Source organism: Hydra viridissima, unplaced genomic scaffold (genome assembly GCF_058129835.1).
Source record: "Hydra viridissima isolate aposymbiotic clone 2 unplaced genomic scaffold, HvirCarnegie_v1 scaffold_13, whole genome shotgun sequence".
NCBI lineage: Eukaryota > Metazoa > Cnidaria > Hydrozoa > Anthoathecata > Hydridae > Hydra > Hydra viridissima.
The window spans coordinates 10,630,309-10,651,634 of record NW_028324312.1 but is presented as its reverse complement, the minus strand read 5'-3'; the positions used below and the strand labels follow the sequence as shown (position 1 = coordinate 10,651,634).

Genomic DNA, 21,326 nt, shown 5'->3' with positions numbered 1-21,326 from the left:
TTAAACTTATATAAACGCATATAAAAGAAAAATCATTAACCTTTAACGGAAAGCGTTAAAATACAACGGCCATGTTAACAAAGCAATTTTATTTTAATGCTTTATACAAACGTCATAGTATAATATGTAGCAACTAGGGTTAGGATTATTGTAATTGTAATGAAAACAATAACAGTAACAATAATTATTGTTATTGCATTAACTTAATTTAGAAAACAATAACAATACTTGTGATTTACAACTATTGTAATTCTGTAATACAATAACAAGAAAATTTGTATTGCAATTAATCTTTATAAAACAATAACAATACTTGAAAAAAAAGTGTATTGTAATGACCCACTACAATAACAATAAATATTGTATTGTAATTTGTCTTTGTAATACTATAACAATATATTGTTATTGTAATAAAAAAATTTATTTTATTATCAAAATTTAATAAATGTTTTAATAGTCCAGTTGCCGACTATATACCCTTGTACCCTTGAAATAGGGTACAACTAATATTTAATGATTGATTCTATTTTACTGAAACATAATGGGAGGGGGAAGGGGTGTCAGAATGGTAAATTGGGCAACTCTAAATAGTAAGACTATCATCAGACAGGCAATATTTAGCGGCCATTTAGAACTTAGAAACACATAACAAGATAGGTGATGCGAAATCTAAATATGATCCGAAGGTGATCAAGATTAATACCGATTGCGTATTATATTATATTTTGAAGATCAACACCGCATTTGCTACTTTTTAATCAACATATGTAAAATAATGTTTTTACCCTATTTATACAATTTTAATCGGTTAAAAAGAAATAACTTGATTTTTTAATGATCATCATAAATGTGCTATATATGGCACACTCATGGTAATTTGTCACCACAACCACGCATAATTATAGGATCGGCATGTCTAAGTTACAAAATTAATTTTAACTTAAATTTCTTCTAAACAAAATATGTAAAAAATAAAATTTGCAATACGTTTCAAATCCGTAAATAAAAAATAGCAAAAATAATAGCAAGTTCGTCAGAGATGAATATAAATACGTTAAAATACGTTAGCTTTTCTACTTTAATGTAAAGTAATACACTACAATAGTTATTGTAATTGTTTTCATCAAAACAATACAATAGTTATTGTAATTTTATTTCATTAAAACAATACAATACAATAGTTCTCGAATTTTATTGTATTGTTAGAAAAAAAACAATACAATACTTATTGTAATTGTTTTTCATCACAGCAATACAATACCAAAATAAAATTTTTTTATTGTTTCTGTAATATTACAATACAATATTAATGTATTGTAATGTGTAATTGTATTTAATTTTTACAATTACAATTACAATAGTCCTAACCCTAGTAGCAACATCCTATTACGTTTGCAGACATCATTATAAGTTTTTTAATTTTAATAAAAACTCCGATTTTAAATGGAAATTTAAGATATATTAAGCAAAGAAAGAGAAGTGCTTATGATTCAGTTATACAATTTGTCACGTTAATCATATATATATATATATATATATATATATATATATATATATATATATATATATATATATATATATATATATATATATATATATATATATATATATATATATTTGAATTTTAACTTTTAATGTTGTAGCTGTTATATGTAACTTTTAATAATATAGATCAATATCTTTATTATGTCACAATCAAAGCAAGAACTTATCAATAAGAAGTTTGTGGTAGTTGCATTTGAAACAGAAGGGAGTAAATCTAAAGGCTGTTCTATGGATGTTATATGTTCTAGTTGGCTATTAAGCAACACAGAAGCATTTTATCCACATCATTTAAAGTCTGTGGCAAAATGCACAAATGCTGTTATTAACTTTGTTGCACCAAGTAGCAATTGGGGGAAATATGCAGTTCGTATACTTGGAGGATCAAGTATATTTAAGCAGATTATTTTCATAATTTTGTTATTGCTTTTTTTAAATACGAACAAATTACGTATGAACATTTTATAATATTTTTTTATGTTGTTTATATTTCTTTAAATTATTCTAGATGATTTTAATGTTGCCTCATCAATGATGGATAAACTATTGTATACCTCAAGTGTAGATATCAGTGATAGTGAGGCAAATTCAGCACGAAAAAAAATTAAAATTGATAAATCAGTTGTTTGTGGTGCTGGGGTATGTGATGATGACAGTGATGAAGGAAGTTCTTTAGCTTCATTGTCACCAAAACAACCTGTTACAATAAATAAAATAAACTTACAAGCTAAATCAAAACTAAAATTAACCAAAAAACCTGTTTTAGTTGATATTGTCCACAATAGTTATCCTATCAGCTCAAATTTATTTTCACAAAAGTCATCCTTAAGTGCAACAACTTTTTTGCCTAATATTAGACATCCACAAACAAGCTCAAATCAATCAAAGGTGTCAAATTTAGAATATGGAGAAAGCGAAAATCAATCCTATTTATTGGAAGACAGAAGATTTTTAAGTAATTGTATTTTTAAATTTTTTTAAACTTATGTATGTATATATTTTTCTTTTAGTGTTATGAGAGTAATTTTTGGTAAAGTTCTTAACAATTATTATTTATTTAAAGCATTTGAAAAAAAGTGTTTGGATATGTTTGTTTCTATCCAATATGACATGAAAAAAATACTCAATCGTTTGGAGCGAATTAAAACACAAGATGCGTCAATTAGTAACAATTCTGCAATTGGAGTGACAGTTAAGCCTGATATAAATCGGTGGAATCAGTTACCACTACTAACAGATGATGACCTTGTTTTGCTGGAGGAAACTCTCTGCAACAAAGGTTTGTTGGAGTCACTGGTAAAATTATTGCATTTTTTTAATCAAGTTTTGAATTTAAATAACATAAAGTTTGAAGTAATAATAGTAAAACATCTGATATAGCATATTTAGATTTTAAATACGGTTTATTTTTAAAAAAGTAGAAAAATAAATAAATCTAACTTATCACTGCCTTATTCCAAACCCTCAGTTGATAGAGGAGTGACTCCCTCCTATGTCTGTACTGAAACCCTAACAGTTCCCTATTGATATATCCCTAATAGTTCCCTATTGATGTATATATATATATATATATATATATATATATATATATATATATATATATATATATATATATATTATAACAGTAAAAAGTTTAACAAGTTTTTTCGATCTAATTATAGATTTTTTTTAATGAATATAATAGACAAATCGTTTGGCTTCTGTTGGTGGCATTAGTTGCAATCAAATGACAAGAGATGTTATGAGTTGTTTATTTTCAAAGTCTCTCAGTTTATTATATTAAGGACAAGGTCGAAAAGGAAAGAAATCTTTTGTAAAACTGAAATGTTATGGAGCTGTAATAGGTTATTGAAGTTTTTCTTTTTTTATTTATATATTATCTATTATATCTTGGTTGTGGAGTGTATTATAATTAGCTTGATTCTAAATAATGTAAAATCTTGATTCTAAATGATGTTAATCTCTATTTTGTATTAGAATGTACTTGAAATTAAACTTTAAAAGAAATTTTATGTTGACATGTTTTTGGCTTTGATAATGTAATAAAAAACTTTATGCTTGTTTGTAGCTACTGTTATGAAACAGTTTCCTGATTCGACGGAAGCCAAAATCAAAATGAAAATTAGCAGTTTTCTAGCGCAAGCTGTAGATCGAGATGGAGGCAGAAAAAAACGTAGTATCTGCAAAAGCAGCGGCGATGAAGTTGAACTCGAGGCAAATGTGTTGGATACTCAACAGCCTAATGAAATTTAAGAAATGATACAAAATTATTTGTTTACTGTTTATTTGTCTTTCAGATTTTTTCTTCCTCTTACGAGCTATTTTAAAAACAGTATCAAAATTTTTAATATAATAATTGCGTCATATAAAAATTATTATTAAAATTTTATTGCATATATTCTATGCTTTTTTAACTAAAAATAAAAAAGTTACTTTTATTATTAAAAAACTTTTACAAGTTTTTTAATAATAATTTTATATATATATATATATATATATATATATATATATATATATATATATATATATATATATATATATATATATATATATGTATACATATAAAATATATATATATGTTTACATATAAAATATATATATATATATTTATTTATAATATTTATTGCATAAATACTTCTTTCAAAATATTTTTTAAATACAAGATTTATTGCTATCATTGTAAAAAAATTTGTTGAATTGAGAAAAAAATAAAAAAAGTGTTAGTGTAAACAGGGAATTATGCGCCTCAATTGTAAAATGAAAAATGCAAGTGTTACGGCCATTTAAATTACCGAAATAAAAGATCTACTGTATACAACCGGGAGCTTCATTCGTTTGGATAAAAATTTCATAAGATGTTTTTCTTTTTGATATTTATTGATGAAAGTTTTTATCAACACCCTGTAATGTACTTTGCAAAAAGAACATTAAGTTTTTTATAACAATCGATATTATTTTTTTGCAAATTAAAATCTGCACGAACACATTTTGTTGTGCTCGTGCTAATTGTTCAGCTCTTCATTGTATTTTAACCATTATTTAGTTTGCTTCACAACGTGGAACTTTTGAACAGCTTCAGTCATTCTAGTGACTGCGGACTGTAGTCCTTAATAAAACGATGGTTCGTTTGCTATCACCATCTGTAAGCATATATATATATATATATATATATATATATATATATATATATATATATATATATATATATATATATATATATATATATATATATATATATATATATATATATATATATATATATAGGGGAAAGTCGGATAATATGGGATAGCGGGTAATATGGGATACCCTTATTTTCTACTTGTAGGTCAGTGCTACAAAATATTTGTTGAATTGGAAATGAGGCTTTCAGGAGGTTACTTCCGCAGATATAAGTTGTTCTCTTTCGAATTATTTGCGTCTGAAAAAAGTCTTGCAAGTTTTCACCAGTGAACCTTACATAACATTGACTTACAGGAGGCAAAAATAGTCTAAAAAGGTAAACTATCTTACTATATTCAGAATTTAATTAGTAACTGACCAATTATTAAATATAAAATACCTTTTGAGGGTTGTCCATTCCACGTGGTACATAAAAAAAAAACAAAATTAGATGTGTGCTATATAGTGGGGTAATATGAGATACCTAAATGGGGGTAATATGGGATACCATCCCATATTACTCACGCTACTTCCGTTAATTTCTTTTCATCTTATTATATTTTCAATGCTAATTCTGCTTTTATTTTATTGTCAGTATTGAGCTAGTCAGGAGTTTCATTAACATTAATTATTAGTCTGGGTAAGTTAAGTATTAAGTTGAGATTAAAAAATAAACTATTTATAACCAATTTTGTTATTCATGATAAAAAAATCCAAAAAACCAACAACAGCTTCTCATTAGTATAAACCACCTTAAGATCCAACAGTTCTGTAAAAATGTTCAGAATTTTAAAGTGCTTAACTTCCTTAAGTCATATTATTAACTTCCTTAAGTCATAGTATTAGTCATAATGATAAATGTGTTAATTTTTTAAATTTCTTTTTACGCTGAAAAAGCTTTATCATTTTTAGATATTTTTTCTTTCATACATCATTGATTGGGGTCGCATTCAGGTATAGCACATTGAAAATAGACTCTTATGTGTTCAACTCTTTTTTAAAAACTACATTTTTATGTTTTTATTTTATAAACCCTTAAGAGGTTTAAAATTCTAGAAAATAAAACGTATAAACGTTCTCACTCTTTTTTTTTTTGTCATTTTTTTAGATACCGAGAACATTTGAAAAATATAATGTGAGGCAACAGCGGTCAGCAGAAGCTATGACAGCAGCTATCAATGCCGTTAGAAAAAAGAAATGGGCGATCTAAAAGCTAGCAAAGTCTTAATGTCCCTCGGTCAACTCTGGAACGCAAGGTAAAATGCAACGATCATCCAGTACAAGAACTGACCTGTCTCCCACTTGGACGAAAACCCATTTTCTCTTCCAAATTTGAATCAGATCTCGCTGATTACATAGTAGAAATGGAAGCCAGGCTTTTTAGTCTTACCAGCTTAGATGTCCGTAGACTGACCTTTCAGCTTGTAAAAATTAACGGTATTCCCAACCGTTTTTACTCTGCAAAAGAAAGAGCTGGAAAAGACTGGCTGGCATAGTTTTTAAGACGACATTCACACTTATCTATAAGAACCCCAGAATCCACTTCCATTGCAAGAGCTACAGCTTTTAACAAAGTAAATGTGGGCAAATTTTTTGACCTTTTGGAAAGGGAAATTGATGAGAAGAAATTTAAACCTCATCAAATTTTTAATGTGAATAAAAAGGGCATTACCACTGTCCAGTCCAATAATGCCAAAATAATAGCACTGAAAGGGAAAAAACAAGTTGGCATCCTTTCTTCAGCTGAAAGAGGACGGTTGGTTACCACAATACTTTGCATGAATGTATCTGGGACATGTATCCCACCTATATTTATTTTCCTCGGCAGCGCATGAAAATGGAGTTAATGGATGGCGCACCAACAGGATCTAATTATGCCTATCATATGACTGGCTGGATTCAACTTGAATTGTTTACCAAATGGCTCAGACATTTCATTGAATGTGTAAAGCCAAATCATGAAAGATCTGCTTTACTTATATTAGATGGTCATGCCTCATATACCAAGAATTTGGGGGCCATCAATTTGGCTAGACAACATTTTATAACAATTATTGCACTGCACTCACAGAATGCAATCTGTTAATGTTGCATTTATGAAGCCGTTAACTACTTATTATGACTCCGAGATTCAGATGTGGCTCCGCTCACATCTTGGGCGAATCGTCACAGAATTCCAAATAATTTCTTTATTTGCGAAGGCCTATTTGCGCACTGCCAGCCACGTAACAGCAGTTAATGGATATGAAAAGACTGGAATTTGGCCAGTGAATAGGAATGAATTTGAGGAGTGAGAATTTAAAGCTTTAGAAACAACAGAAATGCCTGCCCCTAAAAGTGATACAACCATTCAAGGAGAGCAGTGGGTCATGTGCCAAAATTGCAGAAAATGGGCCCACACAGAATGTGCAGGGGCTGATGATGTCGAATTTAAATGTGATTTATGCATTGGCAACGATTAAAAGTTGAAATTCTTTTTTATTAATCTTTTCTTTTTTTGTAATATTAAAGCTGTATTTATTTTTTTTATAAATTTTCGTTTTGTTTCATTGATTTAAAAGATCTTGCATAACTTATTATCATCCCAGCTAGCCAGCCCGTATGGTACCCAGGTTGGTCCCAGCCGGGCCGCAGGACGGGACCCATACAGGTAATCCAGACGGATCCCGCCGGTTTTTGTCCGCGGGATCCAGACGGGACCCATCCGGGATTCCCGCCAGAACACGTAAACGGGACCCAGCCGGGACCCAGATGGTATTCAGAAGGGATAGCAAACAGAACCCATTCGAAACCCAGCTGGTATTCAGCTGGGATATTCTAGATGAATCCCACAATTATCCCAGGTATTATAGGTATAATAATGATAATAAATATAATAATAATAATAACAATAATAATAATAATGATAATATAATAATAATAATAATAATAATAATAATAAAAATAACAATAATAATAATAATAATAATAATAATAATAATAATAATAATAATAATAATAATAATAATAATAATAATAATAATAATAATAATAATAATAATAATAATAATAATAATAATAATAATAATAATAATAGTAACAATAATAATAATAATAATAATAATAATAATAATAATAATAATAATAATAATAATAATAATAATAATAATAATAACAATAATAATAATAATAATAATAATAATAGTAACAGTAATATTAACAATAATAATATAAATAATTATATTAATAATAACAGTATTGTTAACAATAATAATAGTAATAATTACAATAGTGATAATTATTATTACTATTATTACTATTATTATTATAGTGATAATTATGATAATAATAATAATAATAATAATAATAATAATAATAATAATAATAATAATAATAATAATAATAATAATAATAATAATAATAACAATAATAATAATAATAATAATAATAATAGTAACAGTAATATTAACAATAATAATATAAATAATTATATTAATAATAACAGTATTGTTAACAATAATAATAGTAATAATTACAATAGTGATAATTATTATTACTATTATTACTATTATTATTATAGTGATAATTATGATAATAATAATAATAATAATAATAATAATAATAATAGTAACAATAATAATAATAATAATAATAATAATAATAATAATAATAATAATAGTAATAATAATAATAATAATAATAATAATAATAATAATAATAATAATAATAATAATAGTAACAGTAATATTAACAATAATAATATTAATAATTATATTAATAATAACAGTATTATTAACAATAATAATAGTAATAATTACAATAGTGATAATTATTATTACTATTATTACTATTATTATTATAGTGATAATTATGATAATAATAATAATAATAATAATAATAATAATAATAATAATTATTATTATTATTATTATTATTATTATTATTATTATTATTATTATTATTATTATTATTATTATTATTATTATTATTATTATTATTATTATTATTATTATTGTTATTATTATTATTGTTATTATTATTATTATTATTATTATTATTATTATTATTATTATTATTATTATTATTATTATTATTATTATTATTACTATTGTTATTATTATTATTATTATTATTATTATTATTATTATTATTATTATTATTATTATTATTATTATTATTATTATTATTACTATTATTATTATTATTATTATTGTTACTATTATTATTATTATTATCATTATTAATATTATTATTATTATTATTATTATTATTATTATTATTATTATTATTATTATCATTATTATTATTATTATTACACCATTTAGCAAGTATTACTGTTCTGGGCTAAATATTGTGACCTAAATAAATAACTCAAGATTAATATGTTGCTGTTAAATGTGGGCATACAAATTTGAAGTGAATACTTACTAAACAAAATCTGAAAGTGTTGCAGTGCTCAAAATTTGATTTTGCTTCGTTGGCCAATCAAGCTACACTGTTGCGCTTGCTTAGAGATCATTAAATAGGCCATGTTTTGCTTGATAAATTGCGTCAAGCTGCTTCCACCATTACTGACAAGAACTAGGAAAGACATTGTTACCTTCAAGTTCTATAATTAAACCAAGAATTGGCTAGAGAGAAATGTTTGAGCTGTTAAATAAAGGAATACCATCAATATTTATGTGAATTGTAAGCTGTGTAATATCAGATGAAATTGAAGATTTATTTAGGAGCAAAGATAACCAGTTTTTTAATCCTATATTAAAATATTAACCACCAGCTACAGAAGCAGTAATAATGTTTCGATCAGTTCTAAGAAGTGTTCTAGCATCTTTAGGCAAATCTAAATTTGATTTTTGCAAATTCTGAAGCAAATTATTTATAGCACTATGAGATATGTTAAATGCAATCGTCCATTGCCTCAATTCATCCGATACAATTTCATTAACTTTTGTTACGCAATTGTTGCCATCAATACCATCACTGTCAAAATCATCATGCAAACAAGCTTTCTATTCGATGTTATCACTAGATTCTTCAAAACTAATGATAGAGTTACTAAAAGGCAAGTTTATATTGTCATCCAGCCAGCATTAATTTTCGGGAATTTTAGGAGAAGACTTGGGTAACAAAGTATTTTTGACAATTGGACATGATTTAGAAGAATTAAACACTAAAATATTATTCAACAATTCGGATTAATTGCATGATACTTCTTTCACTATTCTTGCTATTTCAGCAGCAAGTTTTCTACGTTTTGTTCTGTCTGAACTCATAGTGAGGTTACTTATATCTTCGTAATTTTACAAAATGTTTTTCTATTATTTAACAAAATTAATTAATTAACAAACAATAAATAGATAATATAATAACAAATAATATAAAAAAAGTATATGGGTAATAAAATCTTATTAGGTTATAAATATTCCCCAATTACTAAAATAGTTTTATTATAAATTAAATGAAGATAGATTATATAAATTATATGCGGTAAAAATTATTAACAACGTATATGTTGCTTTCTCGCGGCGAATAAAATAATAAAAAACTCCCATCTACAAAAAATTCGCCTTCAATTTACACTTTACAAATCAACTCAAATATGTCCATAAAAATACCGCTCAAAGTATGTTTATAGGATTTTAAGGAAACTGCGCAATGTCCGCTCTTTGTAATTGCTTTCGCGCGTAGTTTAATTACAGTATCTCAACAACTAAAAACCAGTGTTTTCAACTTAATGTTTCAATCAATTTGCAAAAATCAACATAGAATTATCTATAAATAGTAATTGCAAACATAACGAAAACATAATGAAACTGCAATACCTAAAATACTGCTAGTAAAAAAATTATTCTCAAATATATTTTACTATAATCAAACAGTAAAAAAATTGTTCTTATCCGACAATCGTAATTTAAAAACGGATAACTTTAACGAAATATTTGAAAAATATATCCAAAAAAATATATACCACTATTTGAAAAAGAAACAAAATTAAAGCGTAAAAGAAATATAATATTAACAAAGTATCGCAAAAACTTTCACACAACAAAATGCCAATTTCAAACTTCATCCCTGAGGTAAATTCTTAAACAGTCAATATGTGGCGTTAACGCCCGGGAAAACCGTACGGTTCCCGTCTGACTCCCGGTGCCATAACCTGGATAAAAACCATACCAGATCCCCGGTTCAATACCGTACGGGACCCGTCTGACTCCCGGTACCATAACCCGGATAAAAACCATACCAGATCCCCGGTTCAATTCCGTACGGGACCCGTCTGTATAGGCTAGCTGGGATCCTTAGCTGACATTGATCAGGTGTCCCATATTAACCCACACTTGTGGGTAATATGGGATACCCAAACATTTTCTGTTTATTAAATTTTCTCAAAGTCTATTGAAGCTTTTAGACTCATCTTTTACAGAAATGATATTTGATAGCTATTGAAACTAACTGACTATTAGCAACAACATTAGTTTTTAAAATTGCATTTTTATAGGTCGTTAAAATTAAGTATCCCATATTACCCGACATTTCCCTATACATAGAAAGTGGGATAAAGAGCTTTTCTGATCCGTTTTGTTGACTAATTCCATTTTCATGTTGAAAAACTATGACGCGTTGTTGATGTTCAGATAAGTCCAATTCTTATTTGGACCTTGCCATAGTTAATCAATTAGATATATAATCTGAAACATAAATGTCTGGTAAGTATATCATTTTAACAAAGATTTGTTCACATCACATAAAACAAAAGTAAAAATATATTTTATATTGATATCTATTCAATTCTGTTATGTCTGTGTATACAGCTTTTCACAAAAGTTTAAACGATTGCAGAATTTTTATCAAGTATGTTTGGTTTTTATTTAATAAAGAAAAACTATAAAAAGATATCGACTTTATTTTTTTTTTATTAAAGAAAAAGTAATTAGCTTTAAAATGAATATGAACATGTTATAAAAATTTTAATATTTAGTTAGAAAAAAGCTATTACAAAAAATCTTATAGGAAAAATAAGAAGCACAAAAGCTTAAACGAATTGCAACATTCGAACAAAAAATGAAAAAAAAAGCCAAATTAATATTTGAAGTGTCCTCCTTTGTTTTTATAGCAAAGATAAACTTGTTTATGCATTGATTTAACTAATTTCATGCACATCACGCGAGGTACCTTCAGCCAGTACTCATTCCAAAGTTGCTTTAAATGCTGAGTTGATTGAATTTCATCGTATGTCAGTTGATGGTCGATCCAAGACCAAATATTTTCGATTGGGTTGAGATCTGGTGATCTAGGGCACCAGGGCATCACGTTGAACTTTTTTTTCAAAAATATTCTTTGATTGAGTGTGCTGTATGAGCTGAAGCCCCGTCTTGTTGAAAGATGAATTGCCTGCTTCTGCCATACAAGTGTCTGATTGATGGAACTAAACACGTTTCCAATGTGTTCTTGAAGGTGTATTGATTAATTCGGCCTTCATACAGCTAACAGAAGCCTATACCTTTGTGAGAAAAACATCCCCAGATGCCAACCGAACCTCCACCGCCTTGTCGACGATGTTGCAAAAACCTGTCTGAATATTTCTCAGTTGCAAATCTTTTGACATAGATTCTTCCCAACCGGTTTACAACTTGAAAGTTAGCTTCATCACTCCAAATAACTTTCGCCCACTGTTCTACAGACCAGTCCAGCCTTTCTTTGGACCACACTCGTCGTTTACGTTTATCCGTGATTGAAAGAATAGGTTTTTTAGCAGCTATGTACGTTCCAATTGCTTTGTCCGACAATGTTCGTCTCACGAGCTCTCTGCTAACTTTTGGATTATTTTTTGACTCATTGAACATTTGTGCAAGCTTTTTTGCAGCTGAGTCTAGGGTTTTCTCTGCTCATTCTGAATATACCATTTTTGTCACGGTTGCTGAGTTTGGATGGTCTCCCAGTACGTGGCATGTCGGAGACGTCCTTGGTAAGTTCCCAGGTTTTGATGGTTTTTCTAACGCAATATTCAGAAATGTTAAGTGTTTTGCCTATTTGAACGTTTGTGTGATTTTTTGTCCGCGCCATACCAATAGCTTGCCATTTGACGTCACTAGAAACTGATTTTCGACCTATTTGCACGCAATTGAAATTAATTTGAAATTCACAATATTTTAAGTTAATTATTAATGAATTAAAAGCTGCCTGATGATGTTGCGATGAATTTTTTGATTGAAAAACTACTCAATTATTTGCTAATTAATTGATAAATTCGCTGTGAAAAAAAATTTCGGCGGTGCAAGTATGATGCAATCTCAAAACGTCTAGCACCAAGTAAATTTCTTTTGGCTCGTTTCATTTTCTAAACTACTAAAGATGAAAAGCAAATAATAACTTGTCGTCGTTTTTATGTCCTGCGTAAACAACAACAGAGTAAGCTATAAGTACACAAAAAATGCAAATCAGAGAGGAATCTACAGCTTATGTAGATGAAAACAGCATATTTAAAAATGGTAGATAAAAATGTTTTTTGTATATATTTCCGCTCGCACTCCACCGCCTGCACATGTTTAAGTTGGATGCAGTGGTTATTGCGCCTGCAGAAATGATACCCACACACTCAAGTAACACAGATGGCAATCCAACAACCATATTCTTTAACATAAACAAGCAACTATCTCCCATTAATAAACCATCATCCTCACACCGTTAACTTTTGTTTAGCGATTGTGTCTCGGCATTTTAGTAAGAATCATCATTAGTTACAAAATTTTTGCAAACAATACAAACTTATTACCATTTTACCGCCAAATTAAAACAAAGTTATCACAAACCCCCTAAGTCGTACTGAGTTTCCCAAGAGTCCTTATGAGAACCACATAATGTCACTCAAATGTTCCTATTTTCTAAAACTTTTTGATTAAGCCATTAATCAAAGGGCTTAAGAAAATGATGCATTCCTTGTAAAAATGTTGTTAAATAAGCATCTCCTTTTTTGTTTCGGAGGGTAGGAGGAGTGGGGTGAAGGGTGTTAGATGATGTATTAAAAAAGTAAACACTTTTAAAATTCACTTCGTTGAAAGCAAAAGCTTAGATGCTAGCTTTTCCAGAGTGTGCAATCTAACTAACCTCCATTTAAAGTATAAAAGAAAAAGATAAAAAGAAAGAAATATAAAAGAAAGAGATAATAAAACAGAATGATATAAAAAAAGATCTCTATTAACAATTATGAATATTATTTAGTAAGCTTTACATAGATTTACCTCATTTGAAACTTAATTTCATGTTAAATTTTAATAACACTACTCCTCAGAGCCTATTTCTATAACCGTTCCTGGTTTTCTGTAAATAAGAAAAACATTTGTTCAATTCTTCTATCAATCAAAATTTCATTCACTTGTGAAAAAAAACGTTAAATAAATAATGGACTCCACAAAAACGCTAACAATTTTGAAAGTGCGATTAAATTTCATGAATATTTTCCTTCAGTTCACAAAAATTATAGTTAGAGCAAAATAAAAACTTACGAAATCGATCTAAAAAAAAATCCTGCATCCAAAAAAATAATCTGATGTAAACTAAAATAAGTAACATTTAAAAAACGTTCTCAATTTATCTTCATTTCCATTCCTTAAAAGGTCTGCAATACTACGCTTTGAAACCAATGTTGACGGATGATTGATTCCCAAAACATCAGTTCGTATCTTTTCAACTTCATAATGAAGTTCTATAGCCCCATTATATTCTCCCAATTTACCCAAACAGACTGCAAAATTATATTCTGAATCCAATGTTGATGGATGAGCGATTCCCAAGATATCAGATCGTATTTTTGCAACTTCATAATTAATTTCTAAAGCTTGACTATATCTTCCAATTAAATACAAACAGCTTGCTATATTATGCTTTGAATCAAATGTCGAAGGATGATTAACTCCTAAAACAGCAGCTCGCAATTTAGCAACATTATAATAAAGTTCCAAAGCCTTATCACATTTTCCGGTATTCTCTAAACTGGTTACTATTGTGCTTTTTGTAAACAATGTCGATGGATGATTTGGTCCTAAAATACATGTTTGTAACTTAACAACTTCCGAACAAAGTTCTAAAGCTTTATTATATTTTCCCATTTCATTCAAACATCTCCCAACAAAACTTTTTGTAACCAAAGCGAATGGATGATTTAATTCAAAATTATGAAAATCTCTTTTCCCTATCAGAAAAAATACATCTAAAGCTCCATTAAACCTTCCGATATTGATCACACATCTTGCTATCTTATGTTTTGTACTTAACGTTAAAAGATGATTGATTCCTAAACTATCAATTAGCGATTTTTCAACTTGATGATAAACTTCTAAAGCTTCATTATAATTTCCCAAGTTATCCAAACAGCTTGCTATACAACTTTTTGTAGTCAATGTTGATGGATGATTGATTCCTAAAATGTCTGCTTGCTTTTTTTCAACTTGGTATGAAAATTTCTAAAGCTTCATTACATTTTCCCAAGTTATCCAAACAGCTTGCTATACAACTTTTTGTAGTCAATGCTGATGGATGATTGATTCCTAAAATGTCCGTTTCTACTTTTTCAACTTGATAATAAATTTCTAAAGCTTGATTACATTTTCCCATGCTATCCAAACAGCTTGCTATATTAAAGATCGTAGTCAATGTTGATGGATGATTGATTCCTAAAATGTCCGTTTGTACTTTTTCAACTTGATAATAAATTTCTAAAGCTTCATTATATTTTTCCATCTTCTTCAAACAGCTTGCTATATTATGTTTCGTTGTCAATGTTGATGGATGATTGATTCCTAAAATGTCCGCTTTTACTTTTTCAACTTGATAATAAATTTCTAAAGCTTCATTATATTTTCCCATGTTATCTAAACAGCTTGCTATATTATGTTTCGTAGTCAAAGTTGATGGATGATTGATTCCTAAAATGTCCGTTTGTACCTTTTCAACTTGATAATAAATTTCTAAAGCTTCATTGTATTTTCCCATGTTATCTAAACAGCTTGCTATATTAAAGTTCGTAGTCAATGTTGATGGATGATTGATTCCTAAAATGTCTGTTTCTACTTTTTCAACTTGATAATAAATTTCTAAAGCTTCATTATATTTTCCCATGTTATCTAAACAGCTTGCTATATTAAAGTTCGTAGTCAATGTTGATGGATGATTGATTCCTAAAATGTCTGTTTCTACTTTTTCAACTTGATAATAAATTTCTAAAGCTTCATTATATTTTTCCATCTTCTTCAAACAGCTTGCTATATTATGGTTCGTAGTCAATGTTGATGGATGATTGATTCCTAAAATTTTCGTTTGTACTTTTTCAACTTGATAATAAATTTCTAAAGCTTCATTATATTTTCCCAAGTTATCCAAACAGCTTGCTATACAACTTTTTGTAGTCAATGTTGATGGATGATTGATTCCTAAAATGTCCGTTTGTACTTTTACAACTCGATAATAAATTTCTAAAGCTTTATTATATTTTGCCATGTTATCTAAACAGCTCGCTATATTAAAGTTCGTAGTCAATGTTGATGGATGATTGATTCCTAAAATATCCGTTTGTACTTTTTCAACTTGATAATAAATTTCTAAAGCTTCATTATATTTTCCCATCTTCTTCAAACAGCTTGCAATATTATGGTTCGTAGTCAATGTTGATGGATGATTGATTCCTAAAATGTCCGTTCGCTTTTTTTCAACTTGATAATGAACTTCTAAAGCCTCATTATATTTTCCCAAGTTATCCAAACAGCTTGCTATACAACTTTTTGTAGTCAATGTTGATGGATGATTGATTCCTAAAATGTCCGTTTCTACTTTTTCAACTTGATAATGAATTTCTAAAGCCTCATTATATTTTCCCAAGTTATTCAAACAGCTTGCTATACAACTTTTTGTAGTCAATGTTGATGGATGATTGATTCCTAAAATGTCCGTTTCTACTTTTTCAACTTGATAATAAATTTCTAAAGCTTGATTATATTTTCCCATGCTATCCAAACAGCTTGCTATATTAAAGATCGTAGTCAATGTTGATGGATGATTGATTCCTAAAATGTCCGTTTGTACTTTTTCAACTTGATAATAAATTTCTAAAGCTTCATTATATTTTCCCATGTTATCTAAACAGCTTGCTATATTAAAGTTCGTAGTCAATGTTGATGGATGATTGATTCCTAAAGTGTCCGTTCGCTTTTTTTCAACTTGATAATGAATTTCTAAAGCCTCATTATATTTTCCCATGTTATTCAAACAGCTTGCTATACAACATTTTGTAGTCAATGTTGATGGATGATTGATTCCTAAAATTTTCGTTTGTACTTTTTCAACTTGATAATAAATTTCTAAAGCTTCATTATATTTTCCCAAGTTATCCAAACAGCTTGCTATACAACTTTTTGTAGTCAATGTTGATGGATGATTGATTCCTAAAATGTCCGTTTGTACTTTTTCAACTTGATAATAAATTTCTAAAGCTTCATTATATTTTCCCATGTTATCCAAACAGCTTGCTATATTATAGTTTGTAGTCAATGTTGATGGATGATTGATTCCTAAAATGTCCATTCGCTTTTTTTCAACTTGATAATAAATTTCCAAAGCTTCATTATATTTTCCCATCTTCTTCAAACAGCTTGCTATATTATGGTTCGTAGTCAATGTTGATTGATGGTTAATTCCTAAAATGTCCGTTTGTACTTTTTCAACTTGATAATAAATTTCTAAAGCTTCATTTTAATTTCCCAAGTTATCCAAACAGCTTGCTATATTATGGTGCGTAGTCAATGTTGATGGATGATTGATTCCTAAAATGTCCGTTTGTACTTTTTCAACTTGATAATAAATTTCTAAAGCTTCATTATATTTTCCCATGTTATCCAAACAGCTTGCTATATTATAGTTCGTAGTCAATGTTGATGGATGATTGATTCCTAAATTGACCATTAAGACTTTTTTAATTTGATAAAAAGTTTCTAAAGCTTCATTATATATTCCCATTTCGGACAAACATTTTGCTTTGTTTTGTTTTGCACATAGTGTCATTTCGTTTCTTGCCCCATATGTTTCTGTGTTATAGTTTTGAATAGCATCAAGTATGGTAATTGCGTCTTGAAAAAGTCCTTTCTTTGATAAGAAACTTTGGATTTTCTCGCTCAGTTCATTGAAAGCTCTGCACATTTTCCTTTTGTTTGTAAGAAAGGTCTGGATAAAATGGTTATAGAAATGTGTGCCATCATCAAAGTGTTCCTTTACATCTTTCAACTGTAGTTTTAGAAAATCTACGATGTTTTCCTTGCATTTTTTTGTTATACCTTTGCGTTTTTGATAATATTTACACGTTAAAATTGTCATTTCGTGCATTGAATACCTATCATTTTCACTGTCGAATCGATTAAGCAACGAATAACTAATTAATAATGATACAAAGCGGTTTATCAAATAATCCTCGTTTATTTTCAGGTATTTTGAAAGGGTCTGAATAAATTGCTTCGTTATGTTTTGACAATCGCAATACGATAAATGATTTAAAATTTCTAATGATTTTTCCTCAGTGGTTTCTATTTTATTTAACACTAAGTTGATTGATGTTAATGCAGACTTTGTTTCAACTTCGTTGAAAGTAACTTCCTTCATTAGTTCAACGGGATAGGATTGAAAAAGATCTAAATATTCTTGCAATGAAATGCAGTTGTGTTTTATATAAAGAATCGCTTGATTAATGGCGAGGGGATGATGTTGAAGGGTTTCGGTTATTTGTTTCACTCGTTCGTCATCGTTTGTGTTGATGTTTGTTTTCATAAAGGTAACCGCGTCTTGATGCGAGAAAGGATTAATTTGGATTTGATGAGCATTGTCAGACCATGTTTTCCATTGCGACGTTACCAAGGTGAATGCGTTTGGTTTATGGGACACGTAGTTTGTAAAATTCTTAACGCTTTCATGATCAACGTTGTCAAAAATGTACAGCGTTTTTTCGCTTTTGAAGTAGTTATGAACTTTTTCGGTAACAACTTCAATGTCGAAAGCATCGCCGTGAGAATCATCTAAGATCAACCCTAGTTTGTGGCAGAGATTAATCATGGAGCTATTTAATTTGTCAAGTGATGCATCCAACCACACTACTCGATCAAAGCGTGTGTTGTTATTTGCTGCATATTTTCTAGCGAGCTGAGTTTTTCCTACACCAGACATTCCAGTTAAAACGGTAATTAACTTACCCGCGTTGTTTTTTTCGTAAAGTTGTTTATGAATTTGATTAAGTTCATCGTCTCGTGAAATGAACGTATTTGTCGGCGGTAGGACGCCAAATTCTGAGTTTCTGGATAATATTTCTAAAATAAAAGCTCATTTTGTTTTTTAAATACGCAATGACTTTGAAGAAGAGGGTTTTGAAATTACTTATGGGTAATGATTATAGAGAGCACAAAAGCTAGGAATGATGGCAATAATTCAATGCTTCTTATCAACTTGCATTGTTTTGAATTATATTTAATTATTTCAAAATGACTTATTTATTTGATGACTATTTATCATTAATATGAAATAATTGGTCTTCAAAGCTTACTTTCAGGAATTCGTACAATTCAAGTTGAACTTCAAAACTTTTATATACAATGAAGTTAATTTTTGTATTGGAAAACAATCTTTACCATTATTATTTATTACATTTACGTGAAATCTTTTCACGTTTTCATTTTGAAAAAGTGTTTTTCTTTCAGATTCGGCTTTCATTAAAAAAACAGTATAAAAAAGAAAAAAAACAAAAACAAAAATCAAAAAAGATTCCGCCAACTATTTTTTCTCAAAATGCCTACTTCTTTCACATTCCCCGACCAAATCTTTTCGCTTGCAAAAGTATAACCCATTTTTAATATCTCGCCATTTTTTGGATGGATTATCCTTTCGCCATTGATTTAGTACTTGAAAAGTTTGTTCTGCTGTTGTTTTATATTCTTCTTCTACATTATCGATTGAGGTGTCATCAACTAACAGATATCGAGCAAGTTTTTTCCAATCGTAAGTCAACAAATCTGCGAGGGTCGTAAAGACATCTTGTGGAAGTTTTTCAACTAAAAACAAGATTTCTTTACGATTATCGAAACAAATTCACAAATTATAGGAGGGAAGAATGTGCAATTACCTTTAACATCGTCAAACTCGTTCTCCATGACAACTTGATCTTTTAATTTTTGTTGACAAACAATAAGGTCGTTTTTCGTAAAGATTACTTAAACTGATGCTTTCTCAACCCATGAAAGAGCTCTAACTTCTATTTTAATATGGACCTTAAAGAAAGTTTCAAAAAAGACTTTTGCAATATCATAGCGTAAAAATGTGAAGTGCTAAATAAAAGTACGTTTTACATATATATATATATATGTATATATATATATATATATATATATATATATATATATATATATATATATATATATATATATATATATATATATATTGACATAAACACAGATTTACAAAACGAAGAAAATACAACTATCTATGGTACTTATAGTTTCATGCTCTTAAGCAATAGTCTGCCATGTTATACAAAACAAACATAATAAATCACTGAAGAATATATTAAAAGTATTGTGGAAAGAGTTCGTTATATATATATACATATATATATACATATATATATATATATATATATATATATATATATATATATATATATATATATATATATATATATATATATATATATATATATGTATAAATCTTTTGTAAAACTGAATAGCAGCATCGAGCGAAATCTGTGATAACCCAAACTAATTTTAAGTGGTAAAGATATTTCAAATATGCTTTTTTGCACGTAGGATTAAGTCATATAATTGTTTTCTTAAGTTTTTAATAAGCCTTTGTTCATGCAACATCTAGGTATGTGCGTATCTGCGATTTACGGCACCGATTTTAATGTTAAAATCTGTGACCATTTTTTCACCGCGTACTCGAGGTTGGTGTCGTAAGGATGGATTTTTCTCGTCTTTTTTTTAGAATTTTATATTGACTTAGGTAATATTTTAAAAGTAGAGTGTTGTAAGTTTGTTGCAATCTGTTTTTTTTTTGCAGTTACTAACGTTTTTAGTGATTTCATTGCTATTGAAAACTTCATTCCTGTTCTGGAAGTGAACTGACATTGAAGGGATGATGGTTTTTTTTTCTAACTTTTGAATCAATTTTATATATCTATTTTCTATATACCTGCCAAATTTTATTAACAAATAATGACACTCTCATATTCTATTTTTGCACGCAGTAAAGGTACCAAATATTCTTCTGTTGGAGAGGTTGGGGGGGGGGGGATTCATGATTATGAACGTTTTGTGTATTTGACTTTTTTATTCATTAAAAAATTGTTTTTTTAGAAAAATGAAACTTTATTTAAAATATTGGTGATTTTTTTAAAGCATTCAAAACATGATTTACACACAAAAACACACAAAAAAAACCATATTCTGTTATTAGTTGAATAAAAATATAACCGAGGCAAAGTAATGGGCTAAAAACTAAACAATGAAGTTCTATTATAAAACCACCGTAAGCCGAACGCTAATTTTTTAAGTTGGTTGCAGTTTTCTTAAGCATTCCTTATAATGAGTTTTTGTCACTTAAGTGGGCATAACTTTTAGTAG

General features: G+C 28.3%; 1 protein-coding gene and 2 pseudogenes across 1 annotated transcript; 1 reads left to right on the top strand and 2 right to left on the bottom strand.

Moving 5' to 3' along the window:
• The first annotated feature begins 1,675 nt into the window (after positions 1-1,675).
• LOC149880460 (uncharacterized) lies at positions 1,676-3,812 on the top strand. The gene is made up of 5 exons (XM_090070804.1): positions 1,676-1,930; positions 2,051-2,497; positions 2,606-2,838; positions 3,227-3,386; positions 3,611-3,812. Exons 1-4 carry the CDS (start codon positions 1,687-1,689, stop codon positions 3,323-3,325), a joined length of 1,023 nt encoding a protein of 340 aa, XP_089926930.1. The 5' UTR covers positions 1,676-1,686; the 3' UTR covers positions 3,326-3,386; positions 3,611-3,812.
• A 5,456-nt stretch (positions 3,813-9,268) lies between these two features.
• LOC149880459 (uncharacterized) lies at positions 9,269-9,956 on the bottom strand (annotated as a pseudogene).
• Positions 9,957-14,237: 4,281 nt separating this feature from the next.
• Positions 14,238-19,967, bottom strand: LOC149880458 (uncharacterized; annotated as a pseudogene).
• Between the last annotated feature and the right edge of the window lie 1,359 nt (positions 19,968-21,326).